Source organism: Cervus elaphus, chromosome 21, assembly GCF_910594005.1.
Source record: "Cervus elaphus chromosome 21, mCerEla1.1, whole genome shotgun sequence".
NCBI lineage: Eukaryota > Metazoa > Chordata > Mammalia > Artiodactyla > Cervidae > Cervus > Cervus elaphus.
Genome location: NC_057835.1, coordinates 14,695,788 through 14,715,611, shown reverse-complemented (window position 1 = coordinate 14,715,611; position 19,824 = coordinate 14,695,788). Strand labels below are relative to the sequence as shown.

Below are 19,824 nucleotides of genomic sequence, written 5' to 3'. Positions count from 1 at the left end.
TAAAAAGCCAAAGCAGAAAAAGACTCTAGAACACCTGCTAAGAAAGACGGTTTGAGCTTAAGCTACTGGCTGTCCCCACCTCCAATGACCTGGTTAGTGGGGTAGCCCTTGCATTCTGGCCTCCCAGCATCCAGTGCTGTCCTTCGGTTTCCATGGTGATGACCCCTCTCCAGGTCTGCAGGTGGTCACGTGACATAGGCCTGTATGGTCTGAATATCCCAACATGTTGTCCACAGTGTTTGGGACAAGGGACCCAGGGTGAACCAATGGACACCAAGCCAGGGATTTTGCTAGCATTTCTTGGAAGACAAGCTCTGGATCTCAGATAGACTAGCGGTTGTCAGACAGGTGCTTCTGGAAGCTGCAACGGGGAGAACCTGGTCTGTGGCTCAGGAATCTAACAGCCAATTATCTTTCTGCTGATGAAGAGGAAGCGGCAAGGGAGGGCAGTGCGAGTTGCCCGCAGCCAGTCTTGTTAATGACCTGTCTGCAGTCGCTCTGTAAACCTTTACTTTTGTGGCTCAGCCAGAAACAGTCGCTTGGCAAGCACATTTTCACTTTGGAAGTGATGCTGCTGTTGCCGTGGTTATCAATTCCGAAGAAAACCTGTGTAGTTGTTTATAAGCATCAAACCCCAAATATTTGCAGAGAACCCCTTTCAGGAGCTTTTGGCACTACGGTAACCCACACAAACTGTTCTACATCTCAGACTTTTTTTTTAAACAGAGAGAATTGTTCTCTACTCAAATCTGTAAAATGCATTAGCTCATAGTTTCCATTTTAAACCCAAATCAAATCAACTTTAATATGGACTGGGTATCTGAGGCTGCTGTTTCCCCAAAGATTATATTTTTAAGTCCTAACAATTTGGATGGCCCAGCAAGGAGAAGCATGAAAACAGAGACCGAGATCCATCAGAAAAGCCCAGGTCCCATCCAACTTTCAATCATCTGTATACACATTCAAGTATCACCTCACCTGTGAAAGGACTCCACAAATAACAGGCCTAGAACTGGTATTTTATGTTCACGATCAGGTTTTTTTTTTTAATTTTTTGGCCAGACCATGTGGCACATGGGATCCTATTAATAGTTCCCCAAGCAGGGACTGAACCTCTATGCCCTGCACTGGGAGCACAGAGTCCCAACCACTGGACCACCAGGGAAGTCTCTCACGATTGGCTCAACAGGGACCAGCGGTTTGACTTCAACAATCATATATATTCAGGACTTCCCTTGTGGTATACTAGATGAGACTCCGCCTGCCAATCCAAGGGGTCATGGGTTCAATTCCTGGTCTGGGAAGATTCCACATGCCGAGGGGCAACTAAGCCCATGAGCCACAACTACGGAGCCTGTATTCTAGAGTCCATGCTCTGCAACAAGAGAAGCCACCGCAACGAGAAGCCTGCGCACTGCAAGGGAAGAGTACCCTCTGCTCGCCGCAACTAGAGAAAGCCGATATGCAGCAACGAAAACCCAGGATGGCCAAAATTTTTAAAAATAAATTAAACTTTAAATTTTTTTTTAAATGTGTTTTTAAACAATCGTACGTATTTATTGAGCATCTACTATGTGCCAGGCTTTATGCCAGGCACTGGGGTAACATTAGTGGATAAGCAGCCATCAGCATCATGCCTTGTGGTCTAGGGGGGACCGCAGACATGCACAAGTGAACAAATAGTTCCAGAGTGTTACAGTGCTGGGGAGAAAAGCTACAGGGTGTAACTGGTAGGGTAGGGTGGTGAGGAAAGATCTGTCCAAGGAAACAGCATCCAGGCTGAGACTGCAGGATGAGAAGTCATCAGCTCTGTGAGAAGCAGAGGCTGAGGGCTTGGAGGTGCAGGGAGAGAGGTCCTACAGGCACACAGATAGCATGAGTCTGAGTCCTGAGACTGGACAGCACCTGCTGAGTGTGAGAACAGAAAGAGGTCGGCAGCTGAAGCCTGCTGAGGGGAGGGGGTGAGGGCAGACGAAACGTGCAGGCTAGGCAGGGGCTGGATCACGCTGGCCATGACAGGCCATGGTAAAGAACCTGGATTTCATTCAAAGTAACAGGGGCAGGGGGCATTGGGGCCACAGATGTGGTTTTTTAAATAATAATTTTATTTGTTTATTTACTTTTGGCTGTGTTGGGCCTTCGTTGCTGCCAGGGCTTCTCTCTAGTTGCAGCGAGTGGGGCTGATCTCCAGTTGTGGTACATGGGCTTCTCAGGGCAGTGGCGTCTCCTGCCGCAGGGCACAGGCCCCAGGGCACACAGCCTGCAATACCTGTGGCTCACGGGCTTAGCTGCTCCTTGGTATTTGGGATCTTCCCGGATCAAGGATGAAACCCCTGACTCCTGCATTGGCAGGTGGATGTCTTACCACTGAGCCACCAGGGAAGCCCCACAGATGGGTTTTTGGCAGGGGCATAGCAAGTTCTCATCCGGGAGGTGTGTGGAGAATAAGCCACGCTGGACATCCCAGGTTCGAGGTGCCTGCTAGATCTTCAAATGGAAACTTGAGTTCGGCATCTGGGATACTCAAGTTTGGAAGACAGAGGACAGACTCAGCTGGAGGCAGAATTTGGAAGCAGTCAGCACACAGATGGTCTTCACGAACACTCTGAGGCTGGCTGCAGTAAGAATGCACCATTGAGAGACTGGGGACAATCAGTCATAAGTGTTGGCAAAGATGTGGACAAATAGAAACCCCTGTGAACTCTTGATGGGAAAACAAAATGGGACAGTTGCTGTGGGAAACAGTATGGTGGTTCCTCAAAAATAATTACACATAGAATCACCATAGGACCCAGCAAATCGACCTTCGGGTGGAATTTCATCAAAGGACACCAAGCATGGTCTCAAGATATTTGTGCATCTATGCTCACAACAGCATTCTTCATAAGAGTCAAAAGATGGAAGCAACCTAAATATCCGTCGATGGACGAATGGAAAAGCAAAGTGTGGTATACACACACATTAAATACAATGGAATATATGCAGCCTTTAAAGGAAGGAAATTCTGACACACGGTACAAAATGGATGAAGCTTGAGGACATTACAGTAAGTGAAAGCAGCTAGTCACAAAATGACAAATACTGTGTGATTTACTTAAGTGAGATACCTGGAGTCAAAGCCATAGAAACAGGAAGTAGAATGTTGGGTGCCCCGGGCTAGAGGAAGAATAGAAACAGTGTGTGTGGGTGGGGGCAGGCTGGGGGGGGCTGTTGTTTACTGGGGACAGTTTCTGTTTTAGTTCTGGAGAGGGATGGTGGTGACCGTTGCACAACAATGAGAATACTTAATACCACTGAATGATATACTTAGTAATCATTAAGACAGTAAGTTTTATGTTTATGCGTATTTCAGCACAATTAAAAACATTTTTAAATACAAAAACAAATAATGTTTTAAAAGGCATTCACGGGTACCAACCAGAAGGAACATATCAGCCTCATGGCTTTGGAAAAACTCTGGTTCTCCATCTATACTGCTGCAAACTGGGTAGAAGGCATCCAGGGACAGGAGGAAGGAGCTGCAGAAACTCCATCTAGCTGATCATCAGAGCCTCCTGGAGGGGGACTTTCCTGGAAGTCCAGTGGTTAAGACTCCACGCTTCCAGAGCAGGGGGCATGGGTTCAATCCTGGTCGGGGAACTAAGATCCCACACCCCCACAAGATCTGTGGTGCAGTTTAAAAGGAAAAAGAAAGAAAGAAAAAAAAAAGAACCTCCTTGAGGGTCTGATTCTATACATCTAGGGGTGGAGTCAGGGAGTCAAGGGGATTTTTAATATTATAGAGTTCTGAACAGGGCTCCAGATTTAGGAGCCCCAAGCTAAAGCACTTGTTCAGTCACTAAGTCGTGTCTAACTCATTCCAACCCCATGGACTGCAGCAGGCCAGGCTCCCCTGTCCTTCACTATCCCCCCAGAGTTTGCTCAAACTCACATTGAGTCGGTGATGGCATCCAGCCATAACATCCTCTGTCATCCCCTTTTCCCACTGCCTTCAATTTTTCCCAGCATCAGGGTCTTTCCCAGTAAGTTGGCTCTTCACATCAGGCAGCCAAAGTACTGGAGCTCCAGCTTCAGCATCAGTCCTTTCAATGAATATTAAGGGTTGATTTCCTTTAGGATTCACCTTATATTATGCTGTTGTTCCCATCTTCTCATCTGATTTGCAAGCTTCTTAAGTGGAGTGGCTGTGCCTTACATCTACCGTGAGAATCTAAATCACTTGGGGATTTTTCTTTCTTTTCAGACTATGGATGCCTGGGACCCACCACACATCGATTAAATCAGCATCTGCAGACATCTTGTGATTTTCCAAAAGCTCTCAGAAGGGACCCTGATGCACTCTCCTACACTGACACCTCCTGCTCTGTGGCTAACAGTGCTTGAGAGAGAGGCTCAGTGTTTGCTGGGTGACTCACAGAATCAAGTCCTTTGCATAAGACACTCAAAAGGGAAAATCGGCGGTGATTCACTTGTTACTTATTCTAAATATTTTTCTGTGGCTATTTTTTACATAATTTAGATCACAAGGTCAATAATAATAACAATTAGCCCCTCATATATGCCAGGTGCCAATTGTTTGTTTCCCATGTATTATTATCCCATTTAATTCTCAATCTTATGTCTAAAGAAGGTACTGTTATTGTCTCCATTTTACAGATGAGGAAACTGAGGCACAGGGAAATTCAGCCACTTCCTCAAAAATAAAATTTTCTTTTATTTACATGGCATTTACATCATGAGTATTTTCATAACCTTTAAAAAGTGACCATTATCATCTTCTTAATGGCTGTATCACTGTTTTTCATTGTTTTACCCTATTTTTTTTTTTTAATCATTTTGCCCGAGTTTGTTAACTCATTTCTCACTGTAAGGCAGGCCTTTATCTTGTTTGCCACTGTTTACCATTTTAATGGCTTCCCTGATGGCTCAGTGGTAAAGAACCCACCTGCCAATGCAGGAGATGCGGGTTCAATCCCTGGGTTGGGAAGATCCCCTGGAGAAGGAAATGGCAACCCACTCCAGTACTCTTGCCCGGGGAATCCCATGGACAAAGGAGCCTGGCGGGCTACGGTCCATGGGGTCACGAAAGAGTCAGACATTTTAAACTATACTGCAGTGGATATTTTTGTGCTAAAGGTATTTTCTGTATTTCACAAAAGTTTCCTTAGGAAAGATTATGGAAAGAATGTTCTGACGGTAAATGGCATTAAACACTGAACAAAAGTCTTTATTAAGGCGATTGTGCTGAATGAGCTGGGTCAAGGCCCTCTCCGGAGACGTGTTACATGCCCGGCCTAACTCCTACCAGCTCGCACCAAACACTTACTGCAGGCCAGGGGCTTGTGAACGCTTTACAGATCTGATCCACCTGGTCCTCACAAGACCCCAGAGGGAGGTACAGTGAGATGCCTGAGGCAGAGAAACACCAAGAAATGAACCCAGGCTCACGGGACCAGTCAAAGCAAAGCCAGGACAGGAATCCACAGCTCCTACCACCAGGCTGGGCCTCCCAGGCAATACAGGTGTTCACCGTGACTGCCTCAACGACCGTCCCATGGAACTACAACTAACAAGAGTGACGGGAATGAGCCCTGTCCATCAACTCGGGCCACACAGGAGATGTCTCACCTCCCAGGCCAAAAATCCACACACAGTCACTCAGAGCAACACAAGGTTCCTGCCCTAAAGGTGTAGACCCTTTAGATGCAGAGAGAAAGTGGAAAACAGAGACCAATCACCCTGACCCAGGACCCACTCGGAACCCTTGTAGCTGCTTTACAATTCAGGGATCCCCAACCTGATGTTCTCAGGTGGAGCTGATGTAATAATAGTAATAAAAGTGTACAATAAATGTAATGTGCTTGAATCATCCGCAAACCATCCCCCACCACCGCCCCTGGGCCATGGAAAAACTGTCACCCACAAAACCTGTCCCTGGTCCCAAAAATGGTGGGGACTGCTACATTGTTTTATATATATATATATATATATATATATATATGTTATGGGTTGATATTTGTTAATGTCCCAGACCAGTGAACCAACGGATATGGGTTTATTTGGAAATAGGCTCTTTGGAGATGTAACTAAGATGTATTAACAAATTAAAGATGAAGTCATACTGGAGTACAGCGGGCTCTTATTCCCATAAGACTGGTGTCCTTGTAAGAGAGAGGAAGAGAGACACAGAGGGAGAAGCACATGGAACAACCCAGGCAGAGACAGAAGCAACGCAGCTGCGAGCCAACGAATACCAAAGACTGCCAGCCAAGCCCAGGACCTAGAAAGAGGCAAGGAAGAAGTCTCCCCCACAGGCTTCAACACCCTGCCAATACCTTGGTTTTGGACTTCTGGCCTCCAATGTGAGACAGTACGTTTCTACTATTTTTGAGCCACCAAGTTTGTGGTACTTTTGTTATGGCAGCCCTAGGAGATGAATACAATATTTTTGAAAATTTATTCATTTATTTAAGGCTGCACTGAGTCTTCCTTGCTGCACATGGGCTTTCTCGACTAATGGTGAGAAACTCCAAACTCATGGTTGCAGTTTGCAGGAGGCCTCTCGTTGAGGTGGCTTTTCTCGCCATGGAGCACAGGCTCCAGGGCTCGCAGGCTCAGTAGCTGTGATGCACAGGCCTAGCTGCCCTGTGGCATGTGGGATCTTCCCGGACCAGGGATCGAACCGGTATCCCCTGCATTGGCAGGCAGGTTCTTAACCACTGGACTACCACGGAAGTCCAATGAAGACAATATTGCCTGGTCTGTTAGCTCCATCAAGACAGAAACTAGGGACTTCTCTGGCAGTCCAGCAGTTAAGATTTCACCTTCCAGGGCTTCCCTGGCGGCTCAGTGGTAAAGAACCCACCTGCCAGTGCATGGGACATGAGCAACTAAGCCCACGGGCGACAACTACTGAACCCCCTAGAGCCGGGGAGCTGTAACTACTGAAGCCTCATGTTCTAGAGCCCAAGCTCCGTAACAAGAGAGGCCACTAGAGTGAGAAGCCCGCACACCGCAGCTAGAGTAGCCCCCACAACTAGAGAAAAACTCTCACAGCAACGAAGACCTAGCACAGCCCCCAATAAAAATAAATACATAAGGTTATTTTTTTAAAATAAAGACGTCAACTTCCAATGCGGAGGGTGTGAGTTCAACCCCTGGTCAGGGAGTTAAGATCCCACGTGCCTCATAGCCAAAAAATCAAAAGCACGAAACAAGCAATGCCGTGACAAATTCAATAAAGACTTTTTAAAGTCCTTTTAATGGTCGACATCAAAAAAATCTGTTTTAAAAAAAAGCTATACTTTGTTCATCTTGGAACCCCAAACATGGAAACACTCCCCAGCTAGTAGTAGGTACTCAGAAAGTGTTTGTTGAGAGAGCAAGAGAAAAAATTAATAAAGTATAAACTCAGGAGGAGGAGGAACTAAGTCTTTTATCTCGACGAACACATCAGAGCAAATTAGGCGCTCAATAAATGTTTGAAGAATGAATAAGTGTCTTTAAATAAATAAATGACAAGCCCAGGAAGGCTCTGCAATGAGTCCTGCTCATCTATTTCCCCAGGACTCAGCATAAAGTGTAGAACACAGCAGCTCCTTAATAAATTTTGGAGGGAAGGAAAAAAAAAAAAAATGAAGAGAAAGATGGGAGGGAAGGAAAGCAGACCAGGATCATAATTTCCCAACTCTGGGTCTAGGTAGGAATTTTCTTCCTGCATGCATCTAACCGAGGAATGGCCAAGGTCATGAAATAAGCAGTTGGATTTTAAACAGCTTCAATTATATATAGAAAGGGCTTTCACAGTCCTTTGAATATAATTCACCTCCCCCTCCCTGAATATGTTTTTTTCTAAACACTTGAATATTGTTGTTCTAAAACACATTGCTTTGTCTTTCACATGAACTTGAACATTGTTTTTCTGAAACGCGTTTCCTTTTCTTTCACATCCAGAAATCATAAGGCTTCCCAACCCTTCCAACAATGTCAGAAATGCACCTCTGAGTTGAGAGGTCAGCGCTTCTACGTTCAGCTCTGAGGACACATTTCCCGTCTCTGTGCTGGATTCAGCCTGACCCCTGCCCTGCGGCCAAAAAGGGACATCAGCTGGGCTCAGGGAAATTCAATTTGGGCTGACAGCCCGCAGCCTGAGTCTGCCATGACCTCTGCAAAGGCAAAGGCAGGGAGGGAGGGTTTCTCCTGGGCTTGGCTTAGAAGGGTCTAACGTTTAGATCAGTTCATTTCTACACATGGAGAAAAATCCTGAAAATAAGGCCAAGTGATTCCCACTGCCGGCTCAGAATTCAATTACACTGTCTTTTGCTACTCCCGCCCTCCTGGTGCTATTTGGGGTGAAAAAAAGGAACGTCTTGTTCTTTATTCCTCTGGACTTGAATTTTCCCAGGGATGACAACTGCTCAGTTGTGGAGTATGATTTTATTCATTCATTCCTTCATTCATTAAAAAAAAAATTATTTATGTATTTGAGTATACCGGGTCTCAGTTGCGGCAAGTGGGATGTAGTTTCCTGACCAGGGGTGGAACCCAGACCCCCTCTATTGGAAGTGCACAGTCTTAGTCACTGATCACCAGTGTTTTTATTCTGTATGAATATACAGAATATATACGAGGCCCCTGGACTCATGTCCCAGTACATATAGAGAAACTCTGCGTGTGTGCATGCTAAGCTGCTTCAGTCATCTCTGAATGAATCATCTTTGTGACCCTGTGGACTGTAGCCCACCAGCTTCCTCTGTCCATGGGATTCTCCAGGTAAGAATACTGGAGTGGCTTGCCATGCCCTCCTCCAGGGGACTTTTCTGACCCAGGGCTCGAACCTACAGCTCCTGAACTGCAGGCAGATTTTTTTACCACTGAGCCACTGGGGAGGCCGACAGAGAACCTCTGCTCCTGGGCATCTTCCCTCTGTATACTGAACTCCAGAGCTCCAGCACTTGTCTGCTCCATGAGACATCAGGTGTAGGTCAACGACTGTCACAGCGACAAACGAGGAAAAGAAAGGCTGACCCCGTCTCAGAGCCAGTTAGCAGGAAAGGCAAAGAACCGCTTTATGTGTTTTGATGTAACCCTGACTTGGTCAGCTTAAGCAGGGACATGGGGACTTTCCACCCTATCAAAGCAGTCAGTTGAGATGGATATCACTGTTATTTTATCAGACACAGGACTGCGTGGTTGGATTAGTTTATGTGAACTTCCTGTGGCCCCAGGGCATCCCACGCTGAGCCTAAGCCAGTGGCTGTCCATCTGTATGATTTTTAAAAAATATTTATTTATTTAGGCTGCACCAGTGCTTAGTTGTGGCACGCAGGATCTAACTCCCTGACCAGGGATGGAACCTGGGCCCCCTGCACTGGGAGCATGGAGTCTTAGCTACTGGACCACCAGGGAAGTTCCAATCTGTATAGTGTTTACCTTTCCTTTTCCTCTAGACAGAAAGCCCCATGAGCATAGGGCTGAGTTATACAGCTGCTTATACTGAACACAGTTCCTGGCACCTGAGTAATAAGAATCTATATATGTTATATGAAAGAGCCAACAAACAAATAAATGAAAAGAAGTAACGGTGTTGGGCTTTACATTACTGTTAAAAAAGAGTGGTGGCTTTAGAAATCAGGCGGGGTGTTGTTTCACTCATGGTCGATCACCTATCTGCTCCATGAGATGTTGATTGAAATATACAACAAATGCACAAAACGGTCTATGTCATAAAAGTACCAGTGGAAGAATTTTGACACCCGTGTAAACAGCACCCAGAGCACTCGCTGAATCTCAGAAGCTGCCTTGTGCTCCCTACAGGTCACTCACTCTTCACCGACCCACCCAAAAGCGAACCACTATTCTGTAAGACGCATGCATCTGACATGTTACCATCCTCCCTGACTTGATCTTCACATTGGGGATGTGAGTAACACCATGCCATGAGTATAACGTTTCATGTATGTATGTGCAATACTTGGCAGCAACAGTCACAGAATAGTAATAGTAGGAGTAACAGGACCAGCGGCAGCAGCTGTGATAGGAGAAGCAGTAGTTGCAACAATAGAAGCAGCACCAATGGTAACAACAGAAGTAGTAAGTAATAGTGGTTAACAGGAGAAGTATTATTAACAGTAGAAGAAGCAGTAATAGTAATAGCTAACACTCGTACAACACACAGTGTTCTAGATACTGGTCCAAGTGCTGTACCTTAACTCATCTAATGCTCAGAGCAATCCTTATGAACACAGATGAAATAGGATTTTACAGATAAAGAAGCTGAACTTAAAGGCACAAAAGATAAGTACAGATAAAGGCACAGAAGTTAAGTAGCTTTCCCAAGGTCACAGAGAGCGTCCTAAACCCAGCAGTCTGGCCACAAAGTCTATCCTCTCAAAAGCACTCTTTTTAATAAATACTTGCATAGCAAAGAAAGATCTGTCCTCCAATATCTGTTCTCTTCCTTTGGTCTCATAATAATCCTCAATTTTGGTAAGCAGGTGGTCTTGCAGAAGAAAGATCATATTTCCCAGCCTTCCTTTCAGTTAAGTATAGCTGAAGGACTAAATTCTGGCCAAGAGAATATAAGCAGAAGCAGCACATGTGATACCCAGAAGCATCCTTAAAAGAAGGGGCCTGCCTGCCCACTTCAGTATTCTTACCTGGGAAATCCCATGGACAGAGGAGTCTGGCAGGCTGCAGTCCATGGGGTCGCAAGACTTGGACGTGACTTAGAGACTAAACGACATGGATTGGTCAGTTTCTGTTATGTGAGTACTCTAAGAAGCCAAATAATTAAAAAGCATTATTTATGATTTAAAAAAAGGATGGGGGCTGCCTTTCTTCTTCCCTTCTTCCTGTTGGTAGATGTTATAGCTGGCACAGAAGCAGTCAGAATGGGCCATGTGGTGACCTTGCGGGGAATGGAGGCCCACACGGCAGAAAAACAAGAGAGGAAAAGTCTGGGTCTTTCACAGGTTGCTATAGCAGCCCTGTAACTGAACTTTTAGGTAAGAGATAAATATACTTCTATTTTCTATTTAAGCCAATGTTCTTTTAGATTCTACATCATTCATAACAAAACCTAATCTTAAATAATGCACTCTTACTACAATTATAATTAATACTGAAACTGAAGAAGACTCTGCAGGATGTTCCCAGGGACAGACACACACACACACACACACACACACACACACACACACCCTACCATGTTCCCTACCACTTGTTTCTATAAAAGCTTTAGCCTCCAAGGCCTTCCCCAAGATTCAAAGAGCAAATTCAATCAGAAAAATGAGAATATGCACAAAGAAAGCAGTGAAGTAAGACAAAATAATAATCATTTAGCCATAAGACAAAGTCAAGATCTCTAGTTCCTCCTCGAGGGCTACAGGTAACATCCTGAGCCATATCCTTGAGCTGTTTTGCAGATACTGAAACCTCCACCAGACGGAAGCTGCTGCATGCTGACCACTAACATGTGGACCCCAGACTGGGGCTGGAAGCAAAAGGTTGATAGATGAGATTCCCAAAGCACCACCCTGTGACCTCACCAGCAGCCAATCAGAGAACCACGCACTAACCCTGTGACCCTCTCCCTCACGAGTTCAGATCTCAAGCCCATTCTCCTTGCTTGGTGCCCTGCAATAAAAGCTGTACTTTCCTTCACCACAACCTGGTGTCAGCAGATTGATTTTGCTGTGTGTTGGGCGAGCAGACTCAGGTTTGGTTTGGTAACAATATCACCTAAACAGATATCTAAAAAACTAATGTCACTTTCGTGTTGGATTCTTGATTTATAAAACAAAACAAAATAAAACATAATTCTGTAATAGTCAAACTATGAAAATCAGCAGGCAAAGTCTCATTTATCCTAGAAGATGGTAACAACAGTCCCCATTACTTCATGTCTGGGTCACATGAAAGCCTCTTAAGTTGGCCTCCCTGCCTCTAGCCTCTAACTTCTCCTCCACACTCAGGGCACTCTTGTCTAATTATCCTTAAATATTACTTTCATCTTAAAAACTGGAATAATTATAATGCTCTACACCCTTACATTATATGAGACACTTTCTTGTAGACCTTTTTTCCTAATCTCACAAAACCCTGAAACATAAATATTATCACCCAGATTTCATAGATAAGAAAAAAGAACAGAGAAAGTTAGTGACTTGCCTGAGATCACAGCAAGACGGGGGCAGAGCAAGGATTCAACCACCTGTCCAGCACCCATAGTCTTCCCACCACCAAGCTGATTTCTGGGGTATGCCAATCATAGCAGGTGGACCCTGTGTTGATTCACCCTGGCAACTTAAAGAGGCTCGGACTCTTTCAGTTTTCTCTGCTGACTCTTCATGGCTCTTCACAGACTGTCCAGTACAATTCTTTTTTAAATCATCCACCAACACAAACCTCCACCCACTGAGGTCAGATGCCTTAAGATTCCATCATGTGCCTCTATGCCAGGCCCCAGTAGTCCCAGCTGCAAAATAGGGCAAATCATACCTCTACAAGAGGCAACACTGCAGGAGGAAACAGACAAGAGACTTGGAATCAGGAAAATTGGTTTCAAATCCAACAAGGCAAGATATGGCATAGAGACACAATGGAACATTACTCAGCCATAAAAAGGAACGAAACTGAGTCATCTGCTGAGATGTCAATGGACCTAGAGTCTGTCATACAGAGTGAAGTCAATCAGAAAGAGGAAAACAAATATCATATACTAACACATATATGTGGAATCTAGAAAAATGGACTTATTTCCAGGGCAGGAATAGAGATGCAGGGGTAAAGAAAGGACATGGGGACATGGAGGGGAGGGAGTGGAGAGTCGGAGGCGGGGAGAGGAGGGTGGGAAAAACTGAGAGTAGCACTGACAATATATACATTACCATATGGAAAACAGACAGCTAGGGGGAACCTGCTCTGTAGCACAGAGAGCTCAGTTGTGATGACCTAGAAGGGTCAGAGGGAGCGCCAGGAGGGAGGGGATATATGTATACACATAAATGATTCACTTCGTTGTACAACAGAAACTAAACGACAGTGCAAAGCAATTATACTCCAATTAAAAAAGAAAAATCCAGTCGGGCAAGTTGTCCATCTGTGACATGAATGTGGTAAGCCCTTCCTGGTAGGATTATCAGGAGGACTGAATGAAACAGTATCTTTAAAGAGCCACTCGGCTACACCAGCACTTGTTACTGCTGACAGTGCTGTTCTGTCCCCATTCCTGACTTCATTCAGGGGCCACATCACCTTTCCCACGGCACACAGGAGACGCGAAATGTGAGAGGAGACACATCAAAAGCCTGCAGTTCTGCAAATGCCTAAGATCTGGTCGCCACTAACATCCACGCTCATGGTGTCTCTTGCAGGCTCCAGGTCTTGAGTCTGATCAAATTCTGCATTTCAACCTCCCAAAAGCATCCCTCCACATTTCCCAGGCCGGGCTCTCTGGACCACTCACCGATTCCATAGCGAATCTCTTGATGAAAAACTGGAGAGCCTGGAGGCTGAAGATCTCATGTCTCAGCCGTCACATCAGAAAATTACCTGGATGGGGGGGGCAAGATAAAAGGTGACAAGAGTCATCCAGCAGGGCTTAGACAGAAGACATTGTCTCAGACCAACACGTGATTTCATCTGGAGGCCAGCACCCTTGTTAGGAACATTCCCACTCCACAGCGGCCATCCAGGAATGGGAAGGAAGACAGCTGGGAAACCACCGTTTCAGCATTCCACTTTGGGGCTGACATCTCCATCAGTAAATGTGCGCAAGTGCTCCGGAATCCTTCTTGCCTTCTATTTCTGGCTCTACGTTGGAGAGCAATTTACAAGTCATTAACATCTCCAGACCTGGGCTCCTAAACATGAAATTAAATTGTGCTGACAGGTACGGCAGACAGACAGATAGACAGCCACAGCTGTGTGCCCACGGGGAAGTAGCAAAGTTCCCCCAGCCAAGGCAATCAACCCCAAGAAGAAGGTAGATATATACATGAATCTCTATATTTTAGGACAGGCCCTCTGAACCGGAGACAGGATTTTAATTAATTCATGCATACCAAAGCTTAATTAATTGCTGAGTGCACAGAGCACAGGAAGTCTGGGATTAAAAGTGTTACATAAGGGAACAGCTTCAATATTTTTGGAATGGAGGGGAAACAGAAGTAGTGGGTGTGAAAATAAGAGAAGTCAAAGGACATGCTTGATTCTTCTCCAGTGATCCCTAGTTCAGAGTGGTAACTTCATCTGGGACCAGAAACCCAGGGGCACACTTGAAGCACCATCTCCTTTGGTCCTGCATCCAACCCAGCCCTAAGTCATGTGTTTCTTCCCAGGTATTTCTCAGCCTGTCCCTCTCTCTCTCCATCTCCACTGTTACAGCCCTGGACCAGACTCCACCATTCTCAGCCTGGGCTACTACACCTACAACTACCTCCTAACTGGTTTCCCCTCATCACCATTTCTCCCTCTGAAATCTGATCCCCTACACGAAAGCCAGGACAATCTTTTCCTTCTTTTTAATGTTTTATTATGCAGAATTTTGTACAGACACAACAATAGAGATCTCCACTGCCCAGCCCAAATGACCTATAATCAATCCTGCTCCATCCACACCCTAACCCCTCCGCTCTCCACACTGCTACTTAGAAACAAGTTCCAGACATCTTATTTCAGTCATTAGTATTACAGCATGTGTCTTTAAGACACATGTAAACAGACCTATAAAAGGTCTTTTACAAAAATGTAAACAGCAATACCTTTACCACACCTAAAAAGATGATAATTCCTTGATATCACCCAATAGTCTCATAAATGTTTAAAATGTTTTTTAACAATTAAAAAAAAAAAATCCCACATCCAAATACCACTGGCTAATACCATGTGGCGCTAGTGGTAAAGAACCTGCTTGCCAATGCAGGAGACTCAGGAGATGCAGGTTTGATTCATGGGTCGGGAAGATTCCCTGGAGAAGGGCATGGCAACCCACTCCAGTATTCTTGCCTGGAGAATCCCACGGACAGAGGAGCCAGGTGGGCTACAGTCCACAGGATCGCAAAGAGCTGGCCACGACTGAAGCAACTTAGCACAATATTCAGAATAATTGAAAACATACACCTGATCATGTCATCTCTTCATCTATAGCTTAACATTCTTCAGTGGCTTCTCAGTGCTTCCAGATAAAAATCAATCAACAGGAATTCCTCTGGTGGTCCAGTGGTTAAGAATCTGCACTTTCACTGCAGGGAGCATGGGTTCTATCCCTGGTTGGGGAACTAAGATCGCACATGACATGTGGTACAGCCAAATTTTTTTTTAATAAATAAAAGCAAAAAGAGCTCACACACACAAAAATTATATATATATATATAATTTAACATAGTCAGACTCCTACCCACCTCCTCCCTGACCTCATCTTGTCCACCCAGGCAGCTGACTCACTGCTGCAACCACCCAACCTTCTTTCAAATCCTAAACTTGCCACAGTCCTCCTACCTCAGGTCCTTTGCCCTGCTGTTCCCTCTGCCTGTAAGGCGTCCATGGACTCTGCCTAGTTAACGCCTGTGCTTCTTTAAATCTTACTTCCTCGGGGGAACTCTTCCTACTCCTCTAGACTAGATCACAGAATTTATCTCAGTTTTTAAGTCTGCATTATTCACGTGAGAACTGATTGACATCTGCTTTGATAATAAGTCAGGTGAGCACACAAAGATAACGTTTGGACTTTCTGGTTGTATCCCCAGACCACAGAGTGGGGTCCACCACAGTATTAATAAATATTTGTTGGATAAATGATCAAACTAGTTTCTTCAACTTTAGATGCCAACGGTGACTGACTTCCTGAACTTCGAGTCACACGTTTAAATTAGATGGGGAATTGACAGTCTTATCCTAAAATTGATATGGAAAAGCAATGAACTCAGGAAAGGCAAAACCATCTGGAGGACTCACATTTCCCAATTTCAAAGCATCCTACAGGACTCCCCTGGTGGTCCAGTGGTTAAGAACACCGCTGCCAACGCAGGGGACATGGGTTTGATCCCTGGTCCAGGAAGACTACACATGCTGTAGGGCAAATAAGCCCATGAGCCACAACTGCTGAGCTCACAAGAGTCCGTATTCTGCAGCAAGCGAATCCACTGCAATGAGAAGCCCAAGCACCAGAACAGAGAGTGGACTCTGCTCTCTGAAACTAGAAAAAGTCCACGTGCAGCAACAAAGACCCAGCACGGCCAAAAATAAGGAATTAAATAAAACCTACTGCAGAGCTGGAATAATCAAGGCAGTGAGATACAGGCATAGCATAAACATATACTGCCCCCCAGAATCACAGACTACGATCTTCCCAAAACATTCACCTCCCAACCACAACTTAACACGCTGTATGTACGTGAAAAACAAGACTCTGTCCTGGCATAAATAATCAATGTCTCTCCCAGCCCACCTCTCATCTTGCCTTTCCTTTGCCCTCTTTGCTCCACTCAAGCAAACAATTAAGGCAGTATATAGAATGGATCACTTCTCCTATTCTTCACTCTCAATCTGGATTTCAATTATACATCCCTGCCCTTCAGCATGTGACTCTGCAGTCCTTCCCACCATGGTGGGTGATGATTCTTTTCGATCTTCCACAATGGATTCTAGACTGGACCACTGACGACTCATTTACAACAGAATTCAGACGGAAGCGAGACAATGTACTGCTCCCAAGTCTATCCCTTGCCCTCTGTGATGCACCATGAGGGGAGGAGGTTTCACTAGCCCCTTTCAACTGCTGCCTTTCAGTTTTGACCCTGCAGGGAACCCGATCTGAAGTCCAACCTGAGCTAGCCAAGCCCCACCTAGATCAGCCAAATCACAACCGACCCACAGACCCTTGAGTGTGAAAATAAACATCCATCGGCTGTCAAGCAAGTCACTGCAATTCTGAGGTTTTTGTTACTCAGCAAAATCTGACTGATACACGTGGGAACACTAATTCATGGACACCAGTGAGTATCAACATGACTGGAAAAATAAATGGCTTGCACACAGACAGCACAGGTGTGATAACAATCAGCACAGCCACCTCTTGCAGAAAACACATACTTGGCGCCAGTTTGACCCTGACCACAATCCTCCCAGGCGGATGTCAGGCCAGTTACAGATGGAAACACAGAGGCTCAGAGATACCCAACAGTGTGTCCAGGACAGTGTGTGGCAGAACAGGGATTCCAACCCAGGTTGCTGTCTGACTCACAAAGTCTAAGCCAGACTTTTTTTCCTTAAAAGAACTCAACGATGCTCAGAGAGCCCTGTCACATGAGTCCCTGGTCCACCAATCCACCTCTGTCTTTGTCTCACTTTCTTGAATGGGTCTTCACAAAGGGCCGCAGGGACAGAGTGAAAGGCCACTGGGATTAAAGTCAGATGCCTTGAGTCCTAAGCCAGCCAGGCCCCCAAACAGAGCCTTGTCCTGGTCAGTGAGCTTCTTAGGCTGTCAGGTCCCTTGTTTGTGATATGAGGTCACTGTCCTAGCCCGGCTCAGCGGTAAAGAATCCACCTGCAATGCAGAAGGAGACACAGAAGACATGGGTTGGATCCCTGGGTCAGGAAGATCCCCTGGAGGAGGGCATGGCAACCCACTCCAGTATTCTTGCCTGCAGAATGCCCTGGACAGAGAAGTCTGGTGGGCCACAGTCCATAGGGTCGCAAAGAGTCAGACACGACCGAAGCGCCTTAGCACTCACACGCATCCTGGCCAGACTTAAGTCACTACTGGCATGACCCCCAGAGAGATGGTGAGTGAAACTGCTTTGACACCAAAGTCAGTTCACTCCTGCTTCTGCGACTCTGAGCTACTCGAATTAGCTTAGCATCTACGTATAGGTCAGTGTCACACTCACGCTGCTCTGAAACCATTTATGCTTTGAGACTGATTTTCTTTTTCAAACAGAGAGTATTTCTTTCCAGTTATAAAGTAATCCAGGTTCATCATGAAAAATAATAAGGCACCAAAATAAAATATTTCAGTATCTCAACACCTAGAGAGAAATATTCATAGGATTTTAAGGCAGTTTCCTTTCTGGAACTGGTTTTTTTAAGTCAAATAACTAGGGAACTACCAGCAACTTAGAAAAAAAATTCCATATTCATTCATTCAAGGAATATTTGTTTTGGACCTACCATTCTTTGGCAGGGAAGACAAAGCCAAAAATAAAAAAATTCATAATCTCAAGGAACTAACATTCATTCATTTTATTTATTTATTTTTTTGGCCGCAATGAATAGCTTGCAAGATCTCAGTTCTACGACCAGGGACTGAACTGGGCCACGGCAGTGAACGCGCTGAGTCCTAATCGCTGACCTGCTGGAGAGTCCCGACCCCCCTTTTATTTTTCATCTAATCACAAATATTTTTTGATCCAGAATTCTGACTCCATTCAAAGACTGGTGCTCACTTTTTTTTCTTTTCTTTTTTTACTGACATTCATTTTTTTTTAACTCTACAAATAAATGGAGCACCAACTATATACTCTGGGCACTTGCTAGTAATTAAAATAGCAATTTCCTTGCTAGACCTTGTACTCTAACAGTTTGGCTGGCCCCTTAGAACAAATGCATCTGGGTTAGAACTCAGATTGTGGCTCTGTTATTTATTCTTTCACACTTCAGTTTCTTTACCTTTAAAACTGGGATAATTGAAGCACCTATCGCACATACTCACTAAGAATTAGTTGGGTAATGAAGTTCAAGCACCAAGCCAAACAATAACTAGTAGTGGTGGTGGTGGTAACAGCATAATCTTAATTCACACACCCATCTTACAAGGATCTGAAACTCACAGGTTAGGGAACCTTTCAGGTGCTTACTACTTTAGCACCTGGAGCCCAAGCCCACAGGGGACCCCCTGAGATGGGAACACACCTCAAAATTGCCTCCCGGGGGTAAGGAAGCTGAGATATTTATGCACAAACTCCATGCCTCCCTGGCCGAGTACAGCCAGGGAATGGCCTCAGAGAGGGATGCAGGAAGCCGTTCCATGGAACAGGCATTGTCTGCAAGACCTTCCAGGGTGGGCTCAAGGATACAGGCAGGGAACACACAGCGTCCCTAACTAGATGCTCGATAAATACACACCAGAGGAGCGAATGAACGTGTGTTATCAACCCCCTTGTTCTTCTCCATAACCTCTTATTTCCCCCTGCCACCAGTGAAGGAAGATTTAGAGCAAGTACCTGCCAGAGTGAACCAGAATTCATTACCATCAAGCATCTTAATTTTTAGCCACCCACGTTTCTGCTTTTCCCATTGAAATTCTATTCTGTGACCTATAGTATGTCATTCCAAACAGCGATTACTGCATGCCAGACAGAAATAGAGACATAAATCACTGGGCACCTCAGCCCTTCTTTACTGCCAATCTCCAAATAGGTGTTGAGTTTTATTCAACAGAAGTGACTTCACCAATGTGGAGGTTTGTATCCTTTTATGGAGGATGTGGTGAACTTGAGTCACTTGCAGCTGACTACAGTTTGGACAGTTTTCTTTGTTCCCATAACATCCAGCAAACACTTTTTCTATTTACTGATGAGATTCTTTCCTGTTTTGTAGAGATCACAGTTAGAAAACCAGGGAAGGAAAGGAAATAGCCTGAGTACATATTTCTACCAATCTTCCTCTTATCTACTGGAAGCCTAGCTTGTCTACCCCCACTCAAAATGCCTTCTCCTTCAAGCAGCTTTCTCCAGAAAAGGGAACCCTCCTACCCTGTTGGTGGGCATGCAAACTGGTACAGTCACTATGGAGAACACTGCGGCGGTTCCTTAAAAAACTAAA

General features: G+C 45.1%; 1 protein-coding gene across 3 annotated transcripts in view; it reads right to left on the bottom strand.

Annotated features, from left to right (window-relative positions):
- The window catches only part of ASAP1 (ArfGAP with SH3 domain, ankyrin repeat and PH domain 1), a 328,169-nt gene that overhangs the window by 282,501 nt on the left and 25,844 nt on the right, over window positions 1-19,824 (bottom strand). The window contains exon 2 of one of the 3 annotated variants that reach the window (XM_043879146.1): window positions 13,469-13,554. The exons of the other annotated variants lie outside the window; for them this stretch is intronic. Coding sequence (XP_043735081.1) covers window positions 13,469-13,527 — 59 coding nt within the window. The 5' untranslated portion in view covers window positions 13,528-13,554. The remainder of the gene's footprint in view (window positions 1-13,468; window positions 13,555-19,824) is intronic. 3 annotated transcript variants of the gene reach the window in all.